General features: G+C 42.1%; 1 protein-coding gene across 9 annotated transcripts in view; it reads left to right on the top strand.

Annotated features, from left to right (window-relative positions):
* The window catches only part of LOC140483049 (girdin-like), a 376,157-nt gene that overhangs the window by 294,973 nt on the left and 62,222 nt on the right, over positions 1-18,962 (top strand). For 6 of the 9 annotated variants that reach the window (XM_072580957.1, XM_072580956.1, XM_072580955.1 and 3 more), the window contains 3 exons: positions 5,477-5,569; positions 5,836-6,065; positions 7,865-7,948. In XM_072580957.1, coding sequence (XP_072437058.1) covers positions 5,477-5,569; positions 5,836-6,065; positions 7,865-7,948 — 407 coding nt within the window. The remainder of the gene's footprint in view (positions 1-5,476; positions 5,570-5,835; positions 6,066-7,864; positions 7,949-18,962) is intronic. The other 3 variants (XM_072580958.1, XM_072580953.1, XM_072580951.1) reach the window with 1 other exon arrangement.

The raw sequence follows: 18,962 nt of genomic DNA, 5'->3' as shown, positions 1-18,962 counted from the left end.
GATTCTCTGCAGAATGTGGGTCCAGTTGGCCAAATTTCCTCTCTTCGAACAGCAATCCTGAGACCAAGTCAGGTGAACCTTGGTTGCGCCTTCTCCATGGCAGTAATATCTTTCCTGAGATAAGGAGACCAAAACTGCATACAGTACTCCAGGTGCAGTCTAACTAAACTCCTATATAATTGAAGCAAGATTCACTGCTCCTGTACTCAAATCCTCTTGCGATTAAAGGCCAACATTCTGTGAGACTTCCTAGTATCTTGCTGCATCAGCATGTTCTTCCAAGAACTTAAAGGATATACATATCTACACCTTTGCATATCTGCACTTTTCAACCTCTCACCATTTAAGATATGGTGTGATTTGCCTTCTCTGGCTCCCAACACCTGATCTTCACCATGGGCATCCAGTCCCTGCAAGTGTCTGTCTGCCATGGTGAATGCCTTCACGCTCTGTTTCTTCCTCTCCCACTGAACTAGCCAGTACCCCTTTACCGACACACTCATTCAGTTGGCAGAACTGGTCCTCACCCTCAACAACTTCTCCTTCGAATCCTCCCACTTGCTTCAGACCAAAGTGATAGCCACGGACGCCAGCATGGGCCCCAGCTATGACTGTCTCTTCATATGTTACGTGGAACAGTCCGTCTTCTGTAATTACATTGGTACTATTCTCCACCTTTTCTTCCACTACACGGTGACGGTATCAGTGCCACCTTGCACTCCCAAGAGAAGATTTAACAGTTCATCAACTTCACTAATACCTTCCATCCTGACCTTAAATTCATCTGGACCATCTTGATCAGCTCTCCCCCCTTCCTGAACCTCTCCATCTCTATCTCTGGCAACTGACTCAACACGGACATCTATTTCGAACCCACTGATTCCCACAGTTACCTTGACTACAGCCCCTCCCACTCCTATACCCCTGTAAAACACAATCCTCTACTCCCAATTCCTCCACCTCTGCCATATCAGCTCCCAGGAGGAGCGGTTCCATTCCCGGACTCCCAGATAGCCTCCTATTTCATTGACCACAATTTCCCCTCCTACATGATCAACATTGCCTTCCAGCCCACCTCTGTCCTTGAATCCCACCCCTCCAGTCATAAAAGGATAGAACCTCCCACTCCTCACCTTCCATCCCACTAATCTCCAGTAACAGCACATTTTCCTCTGCCATTTCCGCCACCTAAAAGTCCGCCACCCCGCCATCAGAGATATATTTCTATCCCCATCCTGATCTGCGTTTCACAAAGACCATTCCCTCCGTGACTCCCTCATTAGGTCCACCACCCCCACCAACCTTCCTGCACACCCGGCACTTTCCCTTGCTGCCACAAGAGGTGTAAAACCTGTGCCCACACCTCCCCCCCCCCCCCCCCCCCCCCCTCACCTCCTCACCTCTGTCCAAAGATCTTTTCACATCAAGCAAAGATTTTCCTACACATTCACCCACCTCATCTACTGTGTCCGTTGCTCTTGATGTGGTCTCCTGTACATCGGTAAGTCATCTCTCAGACACACAACTTTTTTAAAATCATCCTGTGGCCAATCACTCCAACTTCCCCTCCCACTTTTCCAAGGGCTTGCCTCTTCCAACGCCAAATCCAATCCAACCCAACCGATGACTCGAGGATAAACGTCTCACCTTCTGCCTTGGGACCCTCCAACCACATGGCATCAACATCAGGCTTCACTAGTTTCCAAATCTCCCCTCCACCCATCTCCCAGATCAAACCCACCAACTCTGTACTGCCCCCTTGACCTGTCGTCTACTACAATTGCGCCCCCCACCTGCATCTATCTATCGAATTCCCAACTACATTCCACCCCCACCCCATCCCCACCCTATCCTACCCTACACTCCTATTTATGTCTCAGTCCTTCCCCTCCCCCTCCTCCCGCCACCACCACCACCACACACACACATTCCTGATGAAGGGTTTATAGCCAAAACATTGACTGTCCTGCTTCCTGGACGCTGTCTGACCTGCTTTGCTTTTCCAGCACCACACTTTTTGAATCTGACTCTCCAGCACCTACAGTCCTGAGTTTCGCCTATTGCAAATTCAGACCAGATTGGCATGATCTCCTTTGCTCATAGTCTGCTCTGTTGGACCCTGGCCACCAAGACTTCCAGCTCCCTATCAGCAAAATGGGGGACCAATTTCCTCTGTCTGCTATGTCCACAGCAAATGTCTACAACCACAGTTCATGACTGCCAGCACTGGACAAGGAACAGTGGACTTTTACATATGGTCCTGGCACCAGGGATGTCAGTACATCCCAGAAGTGGTAAGTGCTTCTGGCTACAGCAAGTAGGTGTAAGATACAGCAGAGTAGGACACTTCAGCCAGATCTCATCAGCTCCATTGATTCCTATTTCTTTTGTTCTCTTTCTTTTCTTCTTTTCTCTTTTTATGTAACTAGGAAGAGAATAGGACACTTCAAAAATCAGCAAGGCAACCTTTGTGTGGAACCACAGGAGATAGGGAAGATACTAAACGAATATTTGCATCAGTGTTTACTGTGGAAAAGGACATGGAAGATACAGAATATGGGGAAATAGATAGTGACATCTTGAAAAATGTCCATATTACAGAGGAGGAAGTGCTGGGTTTCTTGAAACACATACAAGTGCATATACCCCTAGGACCTGATCAGGTGTACCCTAGAACTCTGTGGGAAGCTAGGGAAGTGATTGCTGGGCCCCTTGCCCAGATATTTGTATCATCGATAATCACAGGTGAGGTGCCAGAAGACTGGAGGTTGGCTAACGTGATGCCACTATTTAAGAAAGGTGGTAAGGACAAGCCAGGGTATTATAGACCAGTGAACCTGACGTCAGTGGTGGGCAAGTTGTTGGAAGGAATCCTGAGGGACAGGATGTACGTGTATTTGGAAAGACAAGGACTGATTAGGGATAGTCAGCATGGCTATGTGTGGGAAATAATGCCTCACAAACTTGAATAAGTTTTTTGAAGATGTAACAAAGAGGATTGATGAGGGCAGAGCAATAGACGTAATCTATATGGACTTCAGTAGGTGTTCGACAAGATTCTTCATGGGACACTGATTAGCAAGGTTAGAGCTCATGGAATACAGGGAGAACTAGCCATTTGGATACAGAACTGGCTCAAAGGTAGAAGACAGAGGGTAGTAATGGAGGGTTGTTATTCAGACTGGAGGCCTGCGACCAGTGGAGTGCCACAAGAATTGGTGCTGGGTCTACTACTTTTCATCTTTCATATAAATGATTTGGATGCGAGCATGAGGTATAGTTAGAAAGTTTGCAGATGACACCAAAATTAGAGGTGTAGTGGACAGCAAAGAAAGTTACCTCGAATAGCAACAAGATCTTGATCAGATGAGCCAGTAGGCTGAGGAGTGGCAAATGGAATTTAATTTCAATAAATACAAGGTGCTGCATTTTAGGAAAGCAAATCTTAGCAGGACTTAGCCACTTATTGCTAAGTTGCTAGGGAGTGGTGCTGAACAAAGAAACCTTGGGGTGCAGGGTCGTAGCTCCTTGAAAGTACAGTCGCAGATAGATAGGAAAGTGAAGAAGGCATTGGTATGCTTTCCTTTATTGGTCAGAGTATTGAGTATAGGATTGGTGAGGTCATGTTGAGGTTGTATAGGATATTGGTTAGGCCACTGTTGGAATATTGCATGCAGTTTTGGTCACCTTCCTATTGGAAGGATGTTGTGAAACCTGAAAGGGTTCAGAAAAGATCTACAAAGATGTTGCCAGTGTTGGAGGATTTGAGCTATAGGGAGAGGTTGAATAGGCTCGGGCTGTTTTCCCTGAAGCATCGGAGAGTGAGGGGTGACCTTCTGGAGGTTTATAAATTCATGAGGGACATGGATAGAGTAAATAGACAAGGCCTTTCCCCTGGGGTGGGGGGAGTCCAGACCTAGACTAGATTAGGTTTGGATATCTGGTTGGTATGGACGAGTTAGACCGAAGGGTCTGTTTCCGTGCTGTATATCGCTATGACTGTATGACTCACTCCTTGACCTCTTGGCCTTGGAATTCTCAGCCTTGGAACTCCTGGCCTCAGCACAGACCTAACAAGGCGGTCTCTCGGCCCAGCATGGTGATCTCTTAGCCCGGCGTGGCGTCCTCTGGACCAGGTGTGCCAACCTTCCAGCAGCCCAGCATGGTGTTCCTTTGACAGTCTGTGGCAGTCTCTCGGCCCCGTGTGGCCTCAGTGTGGATTTCCAGTTTCAAGGTGATACTAGATCAATTTCCTGGTCTCATGAGTCCTGAGGCGAAGCCAGGTGTGATCGGGAACAAAGCCCAGTGTGGACTGGGACCGCAGAGTCAATATGGACTGGGTCAGAAAACTGTTTCTCTGTAATTTTTCTTTCTCCAAGTTATGATTTATTCCTAAATCTGCAATGCTGGACATTTTTTAACTTCTCTATTTTTCCAAGAACTGTAATCTAAAAAGCTATATCTTGGGAGCTTTGTACCTATGATGGCACCATAAGCGGCAACTTGCACACTTTTCACTACTCATTTGAGTACGTATGACAATAAAGTTAATTCTTATGGGTAGTTAATGAGGCAAGTTTGGGAAAGCTGTGCAACTTTTAAGGGAAAAATAAGGTGAATATTTGAACCAGAGGAGTCTACAGGACTATGATGAAAGAGCTGAGTTGTGGAATTTTTTTTGCTGCTGTATGGTAGTACAGGCTTAAATATTTCTGAAAAAAGAGACATGTTGCTAACACTTTTTGTTTTGCATTCATCTGGATAAACAAAATTTATGTTAAGTTTGAAATGGTTACAACAATTTATACAAAGAAGAATAGGGATGGTGATTGGTTAACAACTCCAACTCTGGCCAAAGCAACGGGAAACTGTGGACTCCTCACATTTCTGGGTAATTCAGCATCTTCCATTTCTTCATACATCCTGACATAAGAAATGACATAAATTCAAGTATTGAGTTGCATTACAAGCTTGATTAATTATCTTAAATTTGTTAGCAAAGTTATTAATGTATTCAGGATTGTTAAGCAAGTACTGCCTAGTTGCAGAATCACAACTGACAATGAATAGTTTGCTTCAGGTTCTGCAAGCATGAACTGACTGAGTCTGTACTCTGCCTATTATGAGCAATTAGAGGAACATAGTTGATATGAGCGGTGGCTCATTGGAATGTATGGTCTATATACCTGGTATCACCCTTGCTGAAATTCATAAGCTCAGTTTTTTGACTGGCAACAAATAGTATTTCGAATGCTATCCACTTACTGCACGGTGACACACTGACTAAGCTTAGAAGGAACATTGCATAAAACCATTCTTCTTACTCTTACCTCCTCCTTGGATGTTTCCATGCTCAGACATTTTCAAACTTCGATAAATGAACAAAAAGTTCATTTGAAATTTTATTAGAAAAGCAATAAGTTGGGCGTTTAAAAAAAACAAAATTAGGAATCATCATTTTGTCTTTCTGTCTTAGTGATAAATTGAATGAACTTCGACGACAGAAGGAGAAACTTGAAGAGAAGATTATGGATCAGTATAAATTTTACGAACCATCTCCACCTCGAAGGTATGAATAAAATTTATTTACTGTAAATGAAATATTCTTTTTAAAAATGTGATTTCAATTGATGCATTCATTTTTATACAATTTAGCTATGTATAAAATTACTAATTTGATTTTTTTTTACTTGTAATATTCAAATGATTGAAATGTATTTTGGATATATAATTTGAACGTTGTAGTAAAACACAAGTTACATTGTGGAGGGATAGTTCATGAATAATTTATTGTTTGCCTCCTTGCACATCTGATTATGGCTACTATTGATGCAGAGATCCACTCCTTTCTTCCAGACGGGGGAATTGGATTGCAATAAAGATGAAGAAATTAATAAAACACAAAAAGGAGGGAAACCGAGAACGCATCAAATCTCTCTCAAGCACTCCAACCAGATCAGAATCAAGTGATGGATTCCTTCAGTTGCCTCATCAAGATAGTCAAGATAGCTCTTCTGTGGGTTCTAACTCTCTTGAAGATGGCCAGACAATGAAAAAGAGCAGCAGTGAGTATACACCTATTTGATACTGTTTCAAAGAAAAAATATAAATTTACCATGATGATAAACCAAAGATCCATATGTGAATTGTAAAAAGAATAATGGATCAAAATTGTTTTGTTTTAGTATTAAATTCTTAAGTAAAATTTCAGCAGCATAAATGTAAGAATTTTGATTGTAAACTGATTATGTATGTTCATTGTTCTTTAAAACTTGTAATTAAATGCTTGTATTTTAAAAGGTTTAATAAACTCTCAATGTTAAGCTTTTATTAAAACATTGGACATAGTTTTTCCAAGCCTTGAGCGACATGGACAATGGCAGAATGTGAGAAAATATATTGAGGATCAAAAAATTATGCTTAAAGTTGAGAAAAGAACTTCCCATTAAGATTTAAACATTGAGATTCAAGTCTCATTGATAAGTGGCAACTACCTTATTTCTATGTATTCATTTCCAATGAGTACACCTCATTTATATGCAAGTTGCAATTTTCCCAATGTCTCCCAAGAAACTAAATGGTAACAATCCCTGGCATGAATATCAGTGGTTACCTGTTGAAGCAGCTTGCCACTTGCTTCTCTGGGCTTTCATTTAAGCATCCCTTCATTAATATGTTTTTGAGTGTACCTTTGACAGAGTTCTCCACCTTTTGTCCACCATGGTCAGCATCAGCAACTACCAGCTTCTCTACATTATCATAGCTAATCCACGATCAATTTACAATCCACTTCAGCCTTTCAAGGCTTTGGAGCTGAGGGACAACTTTTGACTTGCATGCTCCTGCCAAGTCACTTGACATGCAGGGGGACACAGCCATCTCATGCAACTACATAGGGTACATCTTATGACAGCTTAATTTCTTAGTGCTAATTCGCTTTTGCACTCACTTGGAAGTTTCCAACCCCTGTGGATTGCAAATTTTTTATAGCCAGGAAGAGTTAGTGGTTGTGGAAGATGAGGTGGTTAAGAGCTATTGACTGCATGTGCTATGTGTAATAGTGTGGCTAGTGGTCTATGAGCGATGATGAGGTTTGTGTGCAGCAGCAGAGTGAGTGGTAGCAGAGAAAACATGCTGTCAGAGTGAAGACCAATGATCTTTTTCTAGACTGTTGTGCATTCTTTCAGACATGCTGTTGGCTCCTCTGGTGTTCCACTGGGTAATATGACCCTCCCCTCAACCATCCTATCCTCCAGGATTCTATCTATTTGGCAGCTTACCTTTCTGAAACATTTTGGTTTGTCAAGGAGACTGTGTATGTGGGAATTGGCTTGCAGCACCTGAAATGGAGTACAGCTGATCTTGAATTATGGTGCCAGCAGCCTGTACACCAGAAACTTACGCCTGTGCTGGGAAATTCATTCTTCAATTTAGACAAAAGAGGCCAGTTGCATAATTCATGAGGTGAGGACTGGAAAATAGCTTGAGAAAAGTTCGAAGCCATGTTGGGACACCTGCCATGAAACCTTTCAAAAATAATACTTGATCTAAAAATGGAAAATCCAGCCCATTACCTTAAGATCATGGTTGTTTACTTTTGTGAATATTTAGTACTAATATATAAGGACCTGTACGCAACCTTTTTTTGTACGGTTCTTCAAAAATTATAGAAATCTTCCGTTCAATAGAATATGTACTGTTCATTGTAACGTTTGTATAGTAGTAATAATCAGAATGAACAGCTGAAACCTAAGCATGTTTGTTACTGTCAATAGTTTCAGCATTTAACTTCCATCTGTTTTCCCTCCCTCTTCTTTGTTTTCACTTACCAATTTCCTTTCTATCACATGCTGTGAAATAAAAGTGGCTGCACTGAAAAGGCTGCCCTTTATGAGGAACAGACCAAAGGATAAAGACAAAATGAAGGCCCTCTATCGCCGCTCCATGTGTAAGACTCAATTCAATTTCTCAAATGGTTGTGGTAGCTTTCATCACTTAACCTTTATTAATTATTCCCTACGCTTTCCTTTGTATGTCCCTTTGTTTATACTGTTGTTCTAACACCATATTTAAACTAGACTTCATCTTGTATATCATTATCATGAAAATATGTATGCATTTATATGTAGAATATGTACAAATGTCAAAAATATTTACAAATAATTCCTTATTGTAGCATTATTATGGAACAGTACATAAAAATTGCACGTGGAAGCAGATTCTGTCTATTAGTTGATTGAAAGAATACTGATATAATTAATTCTAAAGAATCAATAATCGAGTATTGTTTTCAAACCAGATTTCAAGCTTCAGGAAATGAAATTAGCAGCAATTTCCCCTCCATTCTGCTACCTTAACATTGCCAAAGAGATCTGTACATGAGAGGCAGCTTTCATTCCAGATAATAAAGTTGGGGGATATTATGCAAAATCTGCACGAAGAATTTCTGTAATTTTAACTTGGATACAAAATTATGAATTAATTAATTGATGTTCTGCTGCTTCTGTGAATTTCAATTAGTTCTACATTAATCATTTATAAATAAAGCTGTTTAAGGGATGAACTATTAGCATTTTTATCCTAAGATATTCCCTAATAGATGCAGTAAATTTTGTACAATAGTACCAACTCCATTTGTAAATTTTATTTGGGGTACTAGAAAATTTCCTTCCACTGAGTTAACTGTTATAATGTTTTGATATATAAAGTATATTACTCTGATTTTGTAGTCAATAATGAACAAACAGTATTAACCATTAATTACACTTAACTCCTCTCCAGAGATTTCATGTGGCCGTTTGCACTGTGGTTTGTGATGATGAGTTATTAAAAACAGCACTGCGTCCTGTAACATGGGATCTTGAACCTGAATATGTAACAGTGTTTCATTTAACCAGATTAAAGAATTATCACTGAAATAGAAAGAGCAAAAAAAATTAACCCTGACTTTAGAATGTGTGTTTCACAATTTGTGGTAAGCCCTCACACATCCAGATTTACATAAGCAAAAACAAAACTCATGTACCACCACTTCCCAATGATGTTAGCAGCAAGTTCCCCTCCACCCTGTTTCCTTAACAAAGCCATAGGGCTCTGCACATGATAGGAAACATAATAAATGGTGCAGACCATTTGGTATATGCAGCTTGGTCTTTGAAAATCATAGAATCTCTACAGTGTGGAGGCAAACCATTGGCACATCGAGTTCTCACCAACCCTTCGAAGAGCACCCTACCCAGAACCCCACACCCAACCCCACCCAACCCAGCATCCCATGGATTTTTCATGTAGTCTGCACATCCCTGGACACTATGGACAATTTAGCATGGTCAATCAGCATGTCTTTTGGACTGTGTGAGAAAACCGGAACACCCAGAGGAAACCCACACAGAATGTGCAAACTCCACACTGTCACTCACCCGTGGGTGGAATCAAATTCAGTTACTCACGCTTGTGAGGCAGCAGTGCTAACCACAGAACCATCATGCCAACCTACAGTCAGATTCCCCTTGAAGGAAGGTTCCACAAAATATTTGCTGCAATGGGAATTTGTGCAAACTGAATATCAGGGTGCAAAAGTATCCAGAATGATCAGTGCATATCTCGAGGTGTTAGTGATACATGTGAAGAGATCTGAAAGCTCCAGATGAGATCAGGAATACCTGAAACATCACGCTCAAAAGGGAAACAGAGAAAATGACTAGGAAACTTCACTCCCAAAGCTTAGGCACCTGGATATTGAAACTGTGGTACTCTTATCTGGCAAGCAGTAGTGAATATGTTGTCCATGACATGTTCTACCAAAAATATAACCAACCTCTTATGCTGTTCAGCATCCGACACTCCATTAGTCATCCAGCAGAACACCCTGAGACAAAGGACTCTCATCAAACATCCAGACATTTTTCGTCAGCCTTAGACCTCCTAATCTGCAAGTGTCATGCCCAATTTGCACTGTATCAATATATCTCCAGCTTTTTAGCTATGACTGACACAGTAACCAGATTCAATGCCTCATATTTGCTGGCGTTTTGTCCTGTCTCTTGTAGGATATAATAGATTGGAGAAAATCATAATGAATGAATAATTCTTATTATACAGACTTCTGTCCCACATTTCACTAAATAACAGGAGTCAGAGATGTGGGCAATACTCTGTCAGAGAATGCTGTCGCTGAGTCAAGTTTAATACTTCATTAAGTTATTAATTTTAAATGACATGGGACAATTTTCTCATGTGTTCAGTCTATTTAGATGAAGTAGTCATTCAGTTTAGCATTTTGTGCTCAGCTGTGAGCTGTTTCTCAGTAGGTAGCGTTCTTGACTGTTAAGACAGAGGGTTATGGATTCAAGGCCTGCTGCAAACAATTGATCACAAAATCTAGGCTGACGTTACAATGTGACACTCTTTCAGCAATGTCAAATTGAGGATCAGTCAGCAGTCTCAATGGTATTGTGGCACTCTGAGGAAAAGCAAGTGGGTTTTTCTTAATGAAGCAAACACAGAAATTGTTGGAGAAACTCAGCAGGCCTAGCAGCATCTGTGAAGAAAAAACTGTTAATATTTCGAGTCTAGTGACCCTTTAGAACAGACAGTAGCTAGGTAAAGGTAGTATTATACTGATGACGAGGTAGGGCAGAAAAATTGTTTTTGGGATTGTTGATAGTAAGGCAGGGAAGAAGAGAGGGTAGATAAGTGATAATGGGGACATAGTAGTGTTAGAAAATGGGTTTCTTTCAGTAGAGTCCACTTATGTCATGACAGCAGCTATAGTGCAGGGTTGAGTTATAGATATGAAAGGGAGTGGTCATGCTCTAAAATTCTTAAACTCAGAATTGATCCAGAAGGCTATAAAGTCCCCAAGTGGAAGATTACATGTTGTTCTTCCAGCTTGTGTTGAACTTTACTGGACCACTGCAGGAGACCTGAGACAGCTGGCATGGGAACGCAGTGTGTTGAAGTGGTGGGGAACTGGAAGCTCATTAGACTCAAAATGTTAACTCTCTTTTCTCTTCAGAGATGCAGCCAGACCAGCCAAGTTTCTCCAGATATTTCTGTTTTAGTTTGTTTCAGATCTCCAGCATCTGTGGTTATTTGTTTTAGACTTTTTCGTAATGTCCTGGTAAAGCATTTCTCACCCGCATCATGCTTCAGATTATTCTTGCATTATTTTTGTGGTTTTACATGTTATTACGTGGTTTTTATGCACACATTATCTGCCACATTTTCTGGATACAGTAGTGACTATATTTCAAAATACAATTAATTATTTGTCAAGTGATTTTGGATGTCTGGAGATTGTGAAAATTAGACAATAGACAATAGATGCAGGAGTAGGCCAATCTGCCCTTCGAGCCTGCACCGCCATTCAATATGATCATGGCTGATCATTCCTAATCAGTATCCTGTTCCAGCCTTATCTCCATACCCCTTGACTCCACTATCCTTGACAGCTTTATCCAATTCTTTCTTAAAAGAATCCAGAGACTGGGCCTCCACTGCCCTCTGGGGCAGAGCATTCCACACAGCCACCACTCTCTGGGTGAAGTAGTTTCTCCTCACCTCTGTCCTAAATGGTCTACCCCGTATTTTTAAGTTGTGTCCTCTGGTTCAGCACTCCCCCATCAACGGAAATATGTTCCCTCCTGCCAGAGTGTCCAGTCCTTTCATAATCCTATACGTTTCAATCAGATCCCCTCTCAGTCTTCTAAACTCAAGGGTATACAAGCCCAGTCGCTTCAGTCTTTCCGTGTAAGGCAATCCTGCCATTCCAGGAATTGACCTCGTGAACCTACGCTGCACTCCCTCAATAGCCAGAATGTCTTTCCTCAAATTTGGAGACCAGAACTGTACACAGTACTCCAAGTGTGGTCTCACCAGGGCCCTGTACAGCTGCAGAAGCACCTCTTTGCTTCTATACTCAATCCCTCTTGTTATGAAGGCCAGCATGCTATTAGCCTTCTTCACGACCTGCTGTACCTGCATGCTTGCCTTCATTGACTGGTGGACAAGAACACCCAGATCTCTCTGAACAGCCCCTTTACCTAATTTGATACCATTGAGGTAGTAATCTGCCTTCCTGTTCTTGCCACCAAAGTGGATAACCAGACATTTATCCACATTAAACTGCATCTGCCATGCATCTGCCCACTCACCTAACTTGTCCAGGTCACCCTGTAATCCCCTAACATCCTCATCACATTTCACCCTACCACCTAGCTTTGTATCATCAGCAAATTTGCTAATGTTATTGCTGATACCATCTTCTATGTCATTTACATATATTGTAAAAAACTGCGGTCCCAGCACGGATCCCTGCGGTATCCCACTGGTCACTGCCTGCCATTTCGAAATGGAGCCGTTAATCACTACCCTTTGTTTCCTATTAGCCAACCAATTCTCTATCCAATCTAGTACTTTGCCCCCAATCCCGTGCGCCCTAATTTTACTCACTAACCTCTTGTGTGGGACTTTATCAAAAGCTTTCTGAAAGTCCAGGTACAGTACATCCACTGGATCCCCCTCGTCCATCTTCCGAGTTACATCCTCAAAAAATTCAAGAAGGTTAGTCAAGCATGATTTCCCCTTCATAAATCCATGCTGACTCTGTCCTATCCTGTTACTATTATCCAGATGTGCCGTAATTTCATCCTTTATAATAGACTCCAGCATCTTTCCCACCACTGAGGTCAGACTAACTGGTCTATAATTTCCTGCTTTCTCCCGCCCACCCTTCTTAAAAAGTGGCACAACATTAGCCGCCCTCCAATCCTCAGGAACCGACCCCGATTCTATTGAACTCTGGAAAATAATCACCAGCGCATCCACGATTTCCCGAGCCACCACCTTCAGTACCCTGGGATGCAGGCCATCAGGTCCCGGAGACTTATCAACCTTCAGACCTAACAGTCTCTCCAACACCAAATCCTGGCAAATAGAAATTCCCTTAAGTTCAGGTCCTTCAGCCACTGTTACCTCAGGGAGATTGCTTGTGTCTTCCCCAGTGAACACAGATCTGAAGTACCCATTTAATTCCTCTGCCATTTCTTCATTCCCAGTAATATATTCCCCTGCTTCTGTCTTCAAGGGCCCAATTTTTGTCCTAACCATTTTTTTGCCTTGGACATACCTAAAAAAGCTTTTACTATCCTCCTTTATATTCTTGGCCAGTTTACCTTCGTACCTCATTTTTTCTCTGCGTATTTCCTTCTTACTAATCCTCTGTTGTTCTTTAAAAGCTTCCCAGTCCTCCGTTTTCCCGCTTATCTTCGCTAAGTTATACTTTTTCTCTTTTAACCTTATATGTTTCTTTACTTCCCTTGTCAGCCACGGCCGCCCATGTCTCCTCCTGGGATCTTTCTTCCTTTTAGGAATGAACTGATCCTGCATCTTCTGCATTATACACAGAAATATCCGCCATTGTTCCTCCACGGTCTTCCCTGTTAAGGTATTGAACCATTGAACTTTGGCCAGTTGCTCCCTCATAGCTCCATATTTCCCTTTATTCAACTGAAATATTGTCACTTCAGATTGTACCCACTCCCTCTCAAATTGCAGATTGAAGCTTATTGTATTATGGTCACTACTTCCCAATGGCTCCTTCACTTCGAGGTCACTGACCAATTCTGGTTCGTTGCACAATACCAGATCCAGAATCGCCTTATCCCTGGTCGGCTCCAGCACCAGCTGCTCTAAAAATCCATCTCTGAGGCACTCCACAAAGTCTCTTTCTTGAGGCCCGATACCATCCTGATTCTCCCAGTCTACCTGCATATTAAAATCCCCCATAACAACTGTAGTAACATCTTTGCGACAAGCCAATTTCAGCTCCTGATTCAACTTACCTCCGACATCCAGACTACTGTTTGGGGGCCTGTAGATGACTCCCATGAGGGTCTTTTTACCCTTAGTGTTTCGAAGCTCTATCCACACTGACTCTACATCCCCTGACTCTAGGTCCGCCCGCGCAAGGGACTGAATATCCTCCCTTACCAACAAGGCCACCCCACCCCCTCTGCCCGTCAGTCTATCCTTACGATAACACGTGTAGCCTTGCTATATGGATATGTTTCTTTTCTCTTCAGACCTATTCTCTGACTTCTACTTTATTGTACTGTGAATTTCTCATTATTGTCATGTTTGGTTGGGTGAGTGCAGCTCCAACAACACTCAAGAAGCTTGACACCATCTAGGACAAAGCAGCCCACTTGATTGGCATTAATTCCACAAGTATCCACTTCCCCCTCACCTCCACTGACCGTGTGTAGCAGCAGTGTATGATCTACAAGGTGCACTGCAGAAATTCATCAAAGTTCCTCAGACAGCAACTTCCAAAATGACAACTACTTCCATCTAGAAGGAAAACGGCAGCAGATATTTATGGAAACGCTACCACCTTCAAGTTCTCCTCCAAGCCACTCATGATCCTGATGTGGAAATAATACCATTGTTCCTTTACTGTCACTAGATCAAAATCCTGGAATTCCCTCCCAAATGGCATATTGGATCAACCCACAGCAAGTGGACTGCCGCAGTTCAAGAAGGCAGTTCATCACTACCTTTTTAAGGGCAACTAGGGATGGGGAATAAATGCTGACAAGCCAGCAATGCCTACATCCCACAAATGAATGAATAAATAAATCTTCCATTATGCCTTTTTTCCAAGCACTCTTTACCTTGTGCGTTTTCTGATATTCCTCTCAGTAAGTCCCAATTCTTAACTTGGTTACAGATTTATCCAGTCAGTTTCTTCTTTATCTTCCATTTAGTTCATTTATCAACCTATTTCAAGTTATGCTTTCAAATAAATCTGACCCAGATATTTCTGGTAATGTTTGTATCCTGCATATCACATTCTGCCTTTAAAGGTCCTTCACTTAGTACCATTGAATAATCTCTTCTGATTTATTTGATATATTTGCATTATTTAATCAAATTAGCCTCTTTAAAATTATGTACCTGATTCTCATTTTTGGGAATTATCAAATTTTAAATCATGTTAAACATTTTCTCATTTGTTGGTTACTACATGCAATTTCTTATACATTTTCTGGCCCATTAAACCACTACCAGGAATTGAAGTTTCGCTTTGGGGGGGTCTAAACAGAAGTTAGAGGTTTATCAGGTGTGGGATCTGAGCCTGAGGGAAAAATGTCATTTTCACTGGTGTCCCAGCCAAAATCCAACAAATTACCCTGGAGTCTCTGCCTATTTAACAGCAGCAACCAGTCACTCAATGCAGGAATGCCAATGACAGAGCTTCCAGCTTGACAGGAGCAGCAGACTGCAATAAAACGCAAATAACTATGGTGGTGCTTCAATATAAAGATGTTCTCATCAACTTTTCAAAATATTCAACAGAAAAACAGCAATTGGGAGGATGAAAGTATCCTCTAAACAATGACCTTTGTACCCGCATGCGGACATGGAAGGCCTATTGGCCTGCTTGGAGTGCTGGCACACCTGCTGCCGAATGCACAACTCAATTAAACTGACCTCATAGGATCAGGAAACTGGAGTCTGACTGAAAAATCTAAATTAGCTTCCTTCAACTGCCTTAAGAAGGCTGTCAATAAATTTATTTGGCAGCTCTGTTGGGCTCTGAACCCGGATTAGTGGTGCTGAAAGAGCACAGCAGTTCAGGCAGCATCCAAGGAGCTTCAAAGTCGACGTTTCAGGCAAAAGCCCTTCATCAGGAATAAAGGCAGTGAGCCTGAAGCATGAAGAGATAAGCTAGAGGAGGGTGGGGGTGGGGGTGGGGAGAATGTAGCATAGAGTACAATGGGTGAGTGGGGGAGGGGATGAAGGTGATAGGTCAGGGAGGAGAGGGTGGAGTGGATAGGTGGAAAAGGAGATAGGCAGGTAGGACAAGTCCGGACAAGTCACGGGGACAGTGCTGAGCTGGAAGTTTAGAACTAGGTTGAGGTGGGGGAAAGGGGAAATGAGGAAACTGTTGAAGTCCACATTGATGCCCTGGGGTTGAAGTGTTCCGAGGCGGAAGGTGAGGCGTTCTTCCTCCAGGCGTCTGGTGGTGAGGGAGCGGCGGTAAAGGAGGCCCAGGATCTCCATGTCCTTGGCAGAGTGGGAGGGGGAGTTGAAATGTTGGGCCAAGGGTGGTGTGGTTGATTGGTGCTCTTGTCCTACCTGCCTATCTCCTTTTCCACCTATCCACTCCACCCTCTCCCATTCACCCATTGTACTCTGTGCTACTTTCTCCCCACCCCCACCCTCCTCTAGCTTATCTCTCCACGCTTCAGGCTCACTGCCTTTATTCCTGATGAAGGGCTTTTGCCCAAAACGTCGATTTCGAAAGCTCCTTGGATGCTGCCTGAACTGCTTTGCTCTTCCAGCACCACTAATCCAGAATCTGGTTTCCAGCATCTGCAGTCATTGTTTTTACCTAGGCTCTGAACCCACCCTCCTTATACTCAGTTTCATCCCAGCTGGTATTTTCAGGCACCATCCATCTCCATTCTCAACTTTGTTGAAACCTGAAATTTCTGTCCCAGATCAAGTTGAATATCATCTTTCAAGGTTTCATTATCTCACTGTGACAAGGTTCTGTCAGTTTTATATCTCCCAATTTTAATAGTATAATTCAATTACTTATTTTAATACTATCCACTCACCTTCAAAAGATTTCCTGACTAGACAGCCCTTGTAGGTTTCTGTACAAAGCATCTACTGTCTAAAATTACTGATTAGTGGAACATGTTCGCATTTCTTCATCCCTTTATAGTCCCTTTCTTTCATTGGTGAACATCACAAAGCAAATGCTGCAGTCACTAATTTTCTGTTGTTTAGAGATGCTTTGTTTCTTTTGTCCTTCATGTAAATATTTGCAGGAAGTAATATTCCAACAAATTAATTCTGTAATGCATATCCACTCTTTAAGCCAGAAGTCTCACATCACCAAGTTTATAGTCCAACAGGTTTGTTTGAAATCACAAACTTTTGGAGTGCTCCTCCCTCGTCAGGTGAAGCTTGTGATTTCCATTTAAATCTGTTAGACTATAACCTGGTGTCTTGCCACTTATGACTTTGTCCACCCCCAGTCCAACACCTGCACCATTTTTAATTGTCACCTTCCTTTGAAGATTTCATGCTTTACAATCTGTTGCCATTATATTCAAGACTTTTCTTATCCACTTGACAACCCTTTTTTAAACTATTTCTGCAAATACAGATTTTCAACCTTTTTGACCTCCACTTCCTTCAATGTGATTTGCAGAGCTCATTGTTTTTCCATATCTTTCTTCAGATTCCTTTTCTTCCATTTGCAGTCACATTTGTTTGGTCTGTAATTACTGATTTTAGGTATGCATTTTCTCAGGATAATGTCTTTATTGATTTATTTTCCAGCTGTTGAAGTGACAAAATACTGCTAATCAAATTATGTACCCAGTAGCCTTATTTGTTCGTCATTCAAAAAGTATGGTTCCTAGTCTTTAGCATTTCTGAGTTGTAAATCATACCAATTTTAAATTTGAAAGGGATTTAAGGAGCAACTTTTTCACAAAGGGTATTGCGTGTATGGAATAAGTTGCCAGAGGAAATGGTGGAGGCTGATACAATTACAATATTGTGTACTGCAGCTGTGACACTGGTTGGGGTGACTTTTGCAGAGGCAAAAAGCTCCTGTTGCAGCTACATGCTCTTGTCTGCCTTATCTGAACAGACAGCATCCTAGGAGAGCTCCAAGATGTTACTGTCATGAGTATTTTCAAAAAAGTGAAGAGTTATGACTGTGATAACTACAGGGGAATTTCCCTGATGTCAATCACTGGAAAAATCATCGCCAAGCACCACCTCAGTCATATCCTCCCTGTGGCTGAGGAACTCCTCCCAGAGTCTCAGTGTGGCTTTTGGCCACGAAAGACATGGTTTTCACTATGCAACAGCTGCAGGAGCAATGCAGAAAAAAGAACCTATCCCTGTACATGACTTTCTTCAACCTTACAAAGGCCGTCAATTGGGAAGCATTATGGAGCATCTGCTCCACTTTGGTTGCACCATAAAGTTTATCAACATCCTTCACCTGCTTCACAATGACATGGCAACTGTGGTAATGACAAATGGCTCGGCCATTAACCCATTCCCTGTTTGGACCAGTGTCAGGCAGGACTCCATCATCGCCCCAACAATGTTCTTGATCTATCTCACTGCAATGCTTCACCTCACCGTCAACAGGTCCCTGCTGGAGCAGAGCTAACTTACAGAAGCTGTGGCAGATTATTCAACCTCTGCCACCTTTTTAGAATTAGAACCCATACAACATGGGAACAGGCCCTCAACCCATCAAGTCCACACCGACTCTTCGGAGAGTAACTTGCTCAGACCCATTCTCCTACATTTAACCCCTGACTAATGCACCTAACCTACACATCCTTGAATACTTTGGAAAATTTAGCACAGCCAATTCACCTAATGTGCACATCTTTGGATTGTGAGGAAACTGGAGCACCCGGACGAAACCCACGCAGACATGGGGAGAATGTGCAAACGCAACACAGACAGTCACTCGAGGCTGGAATCGAACCTGGGTCCCTGATGCTGTGAGGCAGCAGTGCTAACCATTGAGCCACCATGCTGCTCCTTCAAGTCAAAACCAAAGGCACCCCAACCAGTATCATTACAAGGGATATAAACTGTCTCCTATGGCTTCGCTGATACTTTGACTCCTGAAACAGAGAGTAACTTGTTTATAAACAGAAGAACTTTAGCACTACTTAAGTCACTCCATGTTTCTCCCACTGACTGTAGTATTTAAATATGTAATATATTTGTTGCATATGTTTCCAGTTACTGTAAGAGCCAATCTTACTAAAATTCTTCTCCTGTCATGTTAATCCCCTATTTCTGTCATGCATCTGTGTCAACTAGTCAGTAGTGCCTGTGCATCATGCTAAAACTGATCATTCTCATGATATTTCTTGCACTAACCTATTATTTTCATTCACATT

The sequence above is a fragment of the Chiloscyllium punctatum genome, chromosome 11 (assembly GCF_047496795.1).
Source record: "Chiloscyllium punctatum isolate Juve2018m chromosome 11, sChiPun1.3, whole genome shotgun sequence".
NCBI classification, from domain to species: domain Eukaryota; kingdom Metazoa; phylum Chordata; class Chondrichthyes; order Orectolobiformes; family Hemiscylliidae; genus Chiloscyllium; species Chiloscyllium punctatum.
Note: the sequence above shows the minus strand (reverse complement) of the source record. Positions and strands in the feature narration are given on the sequence as shown.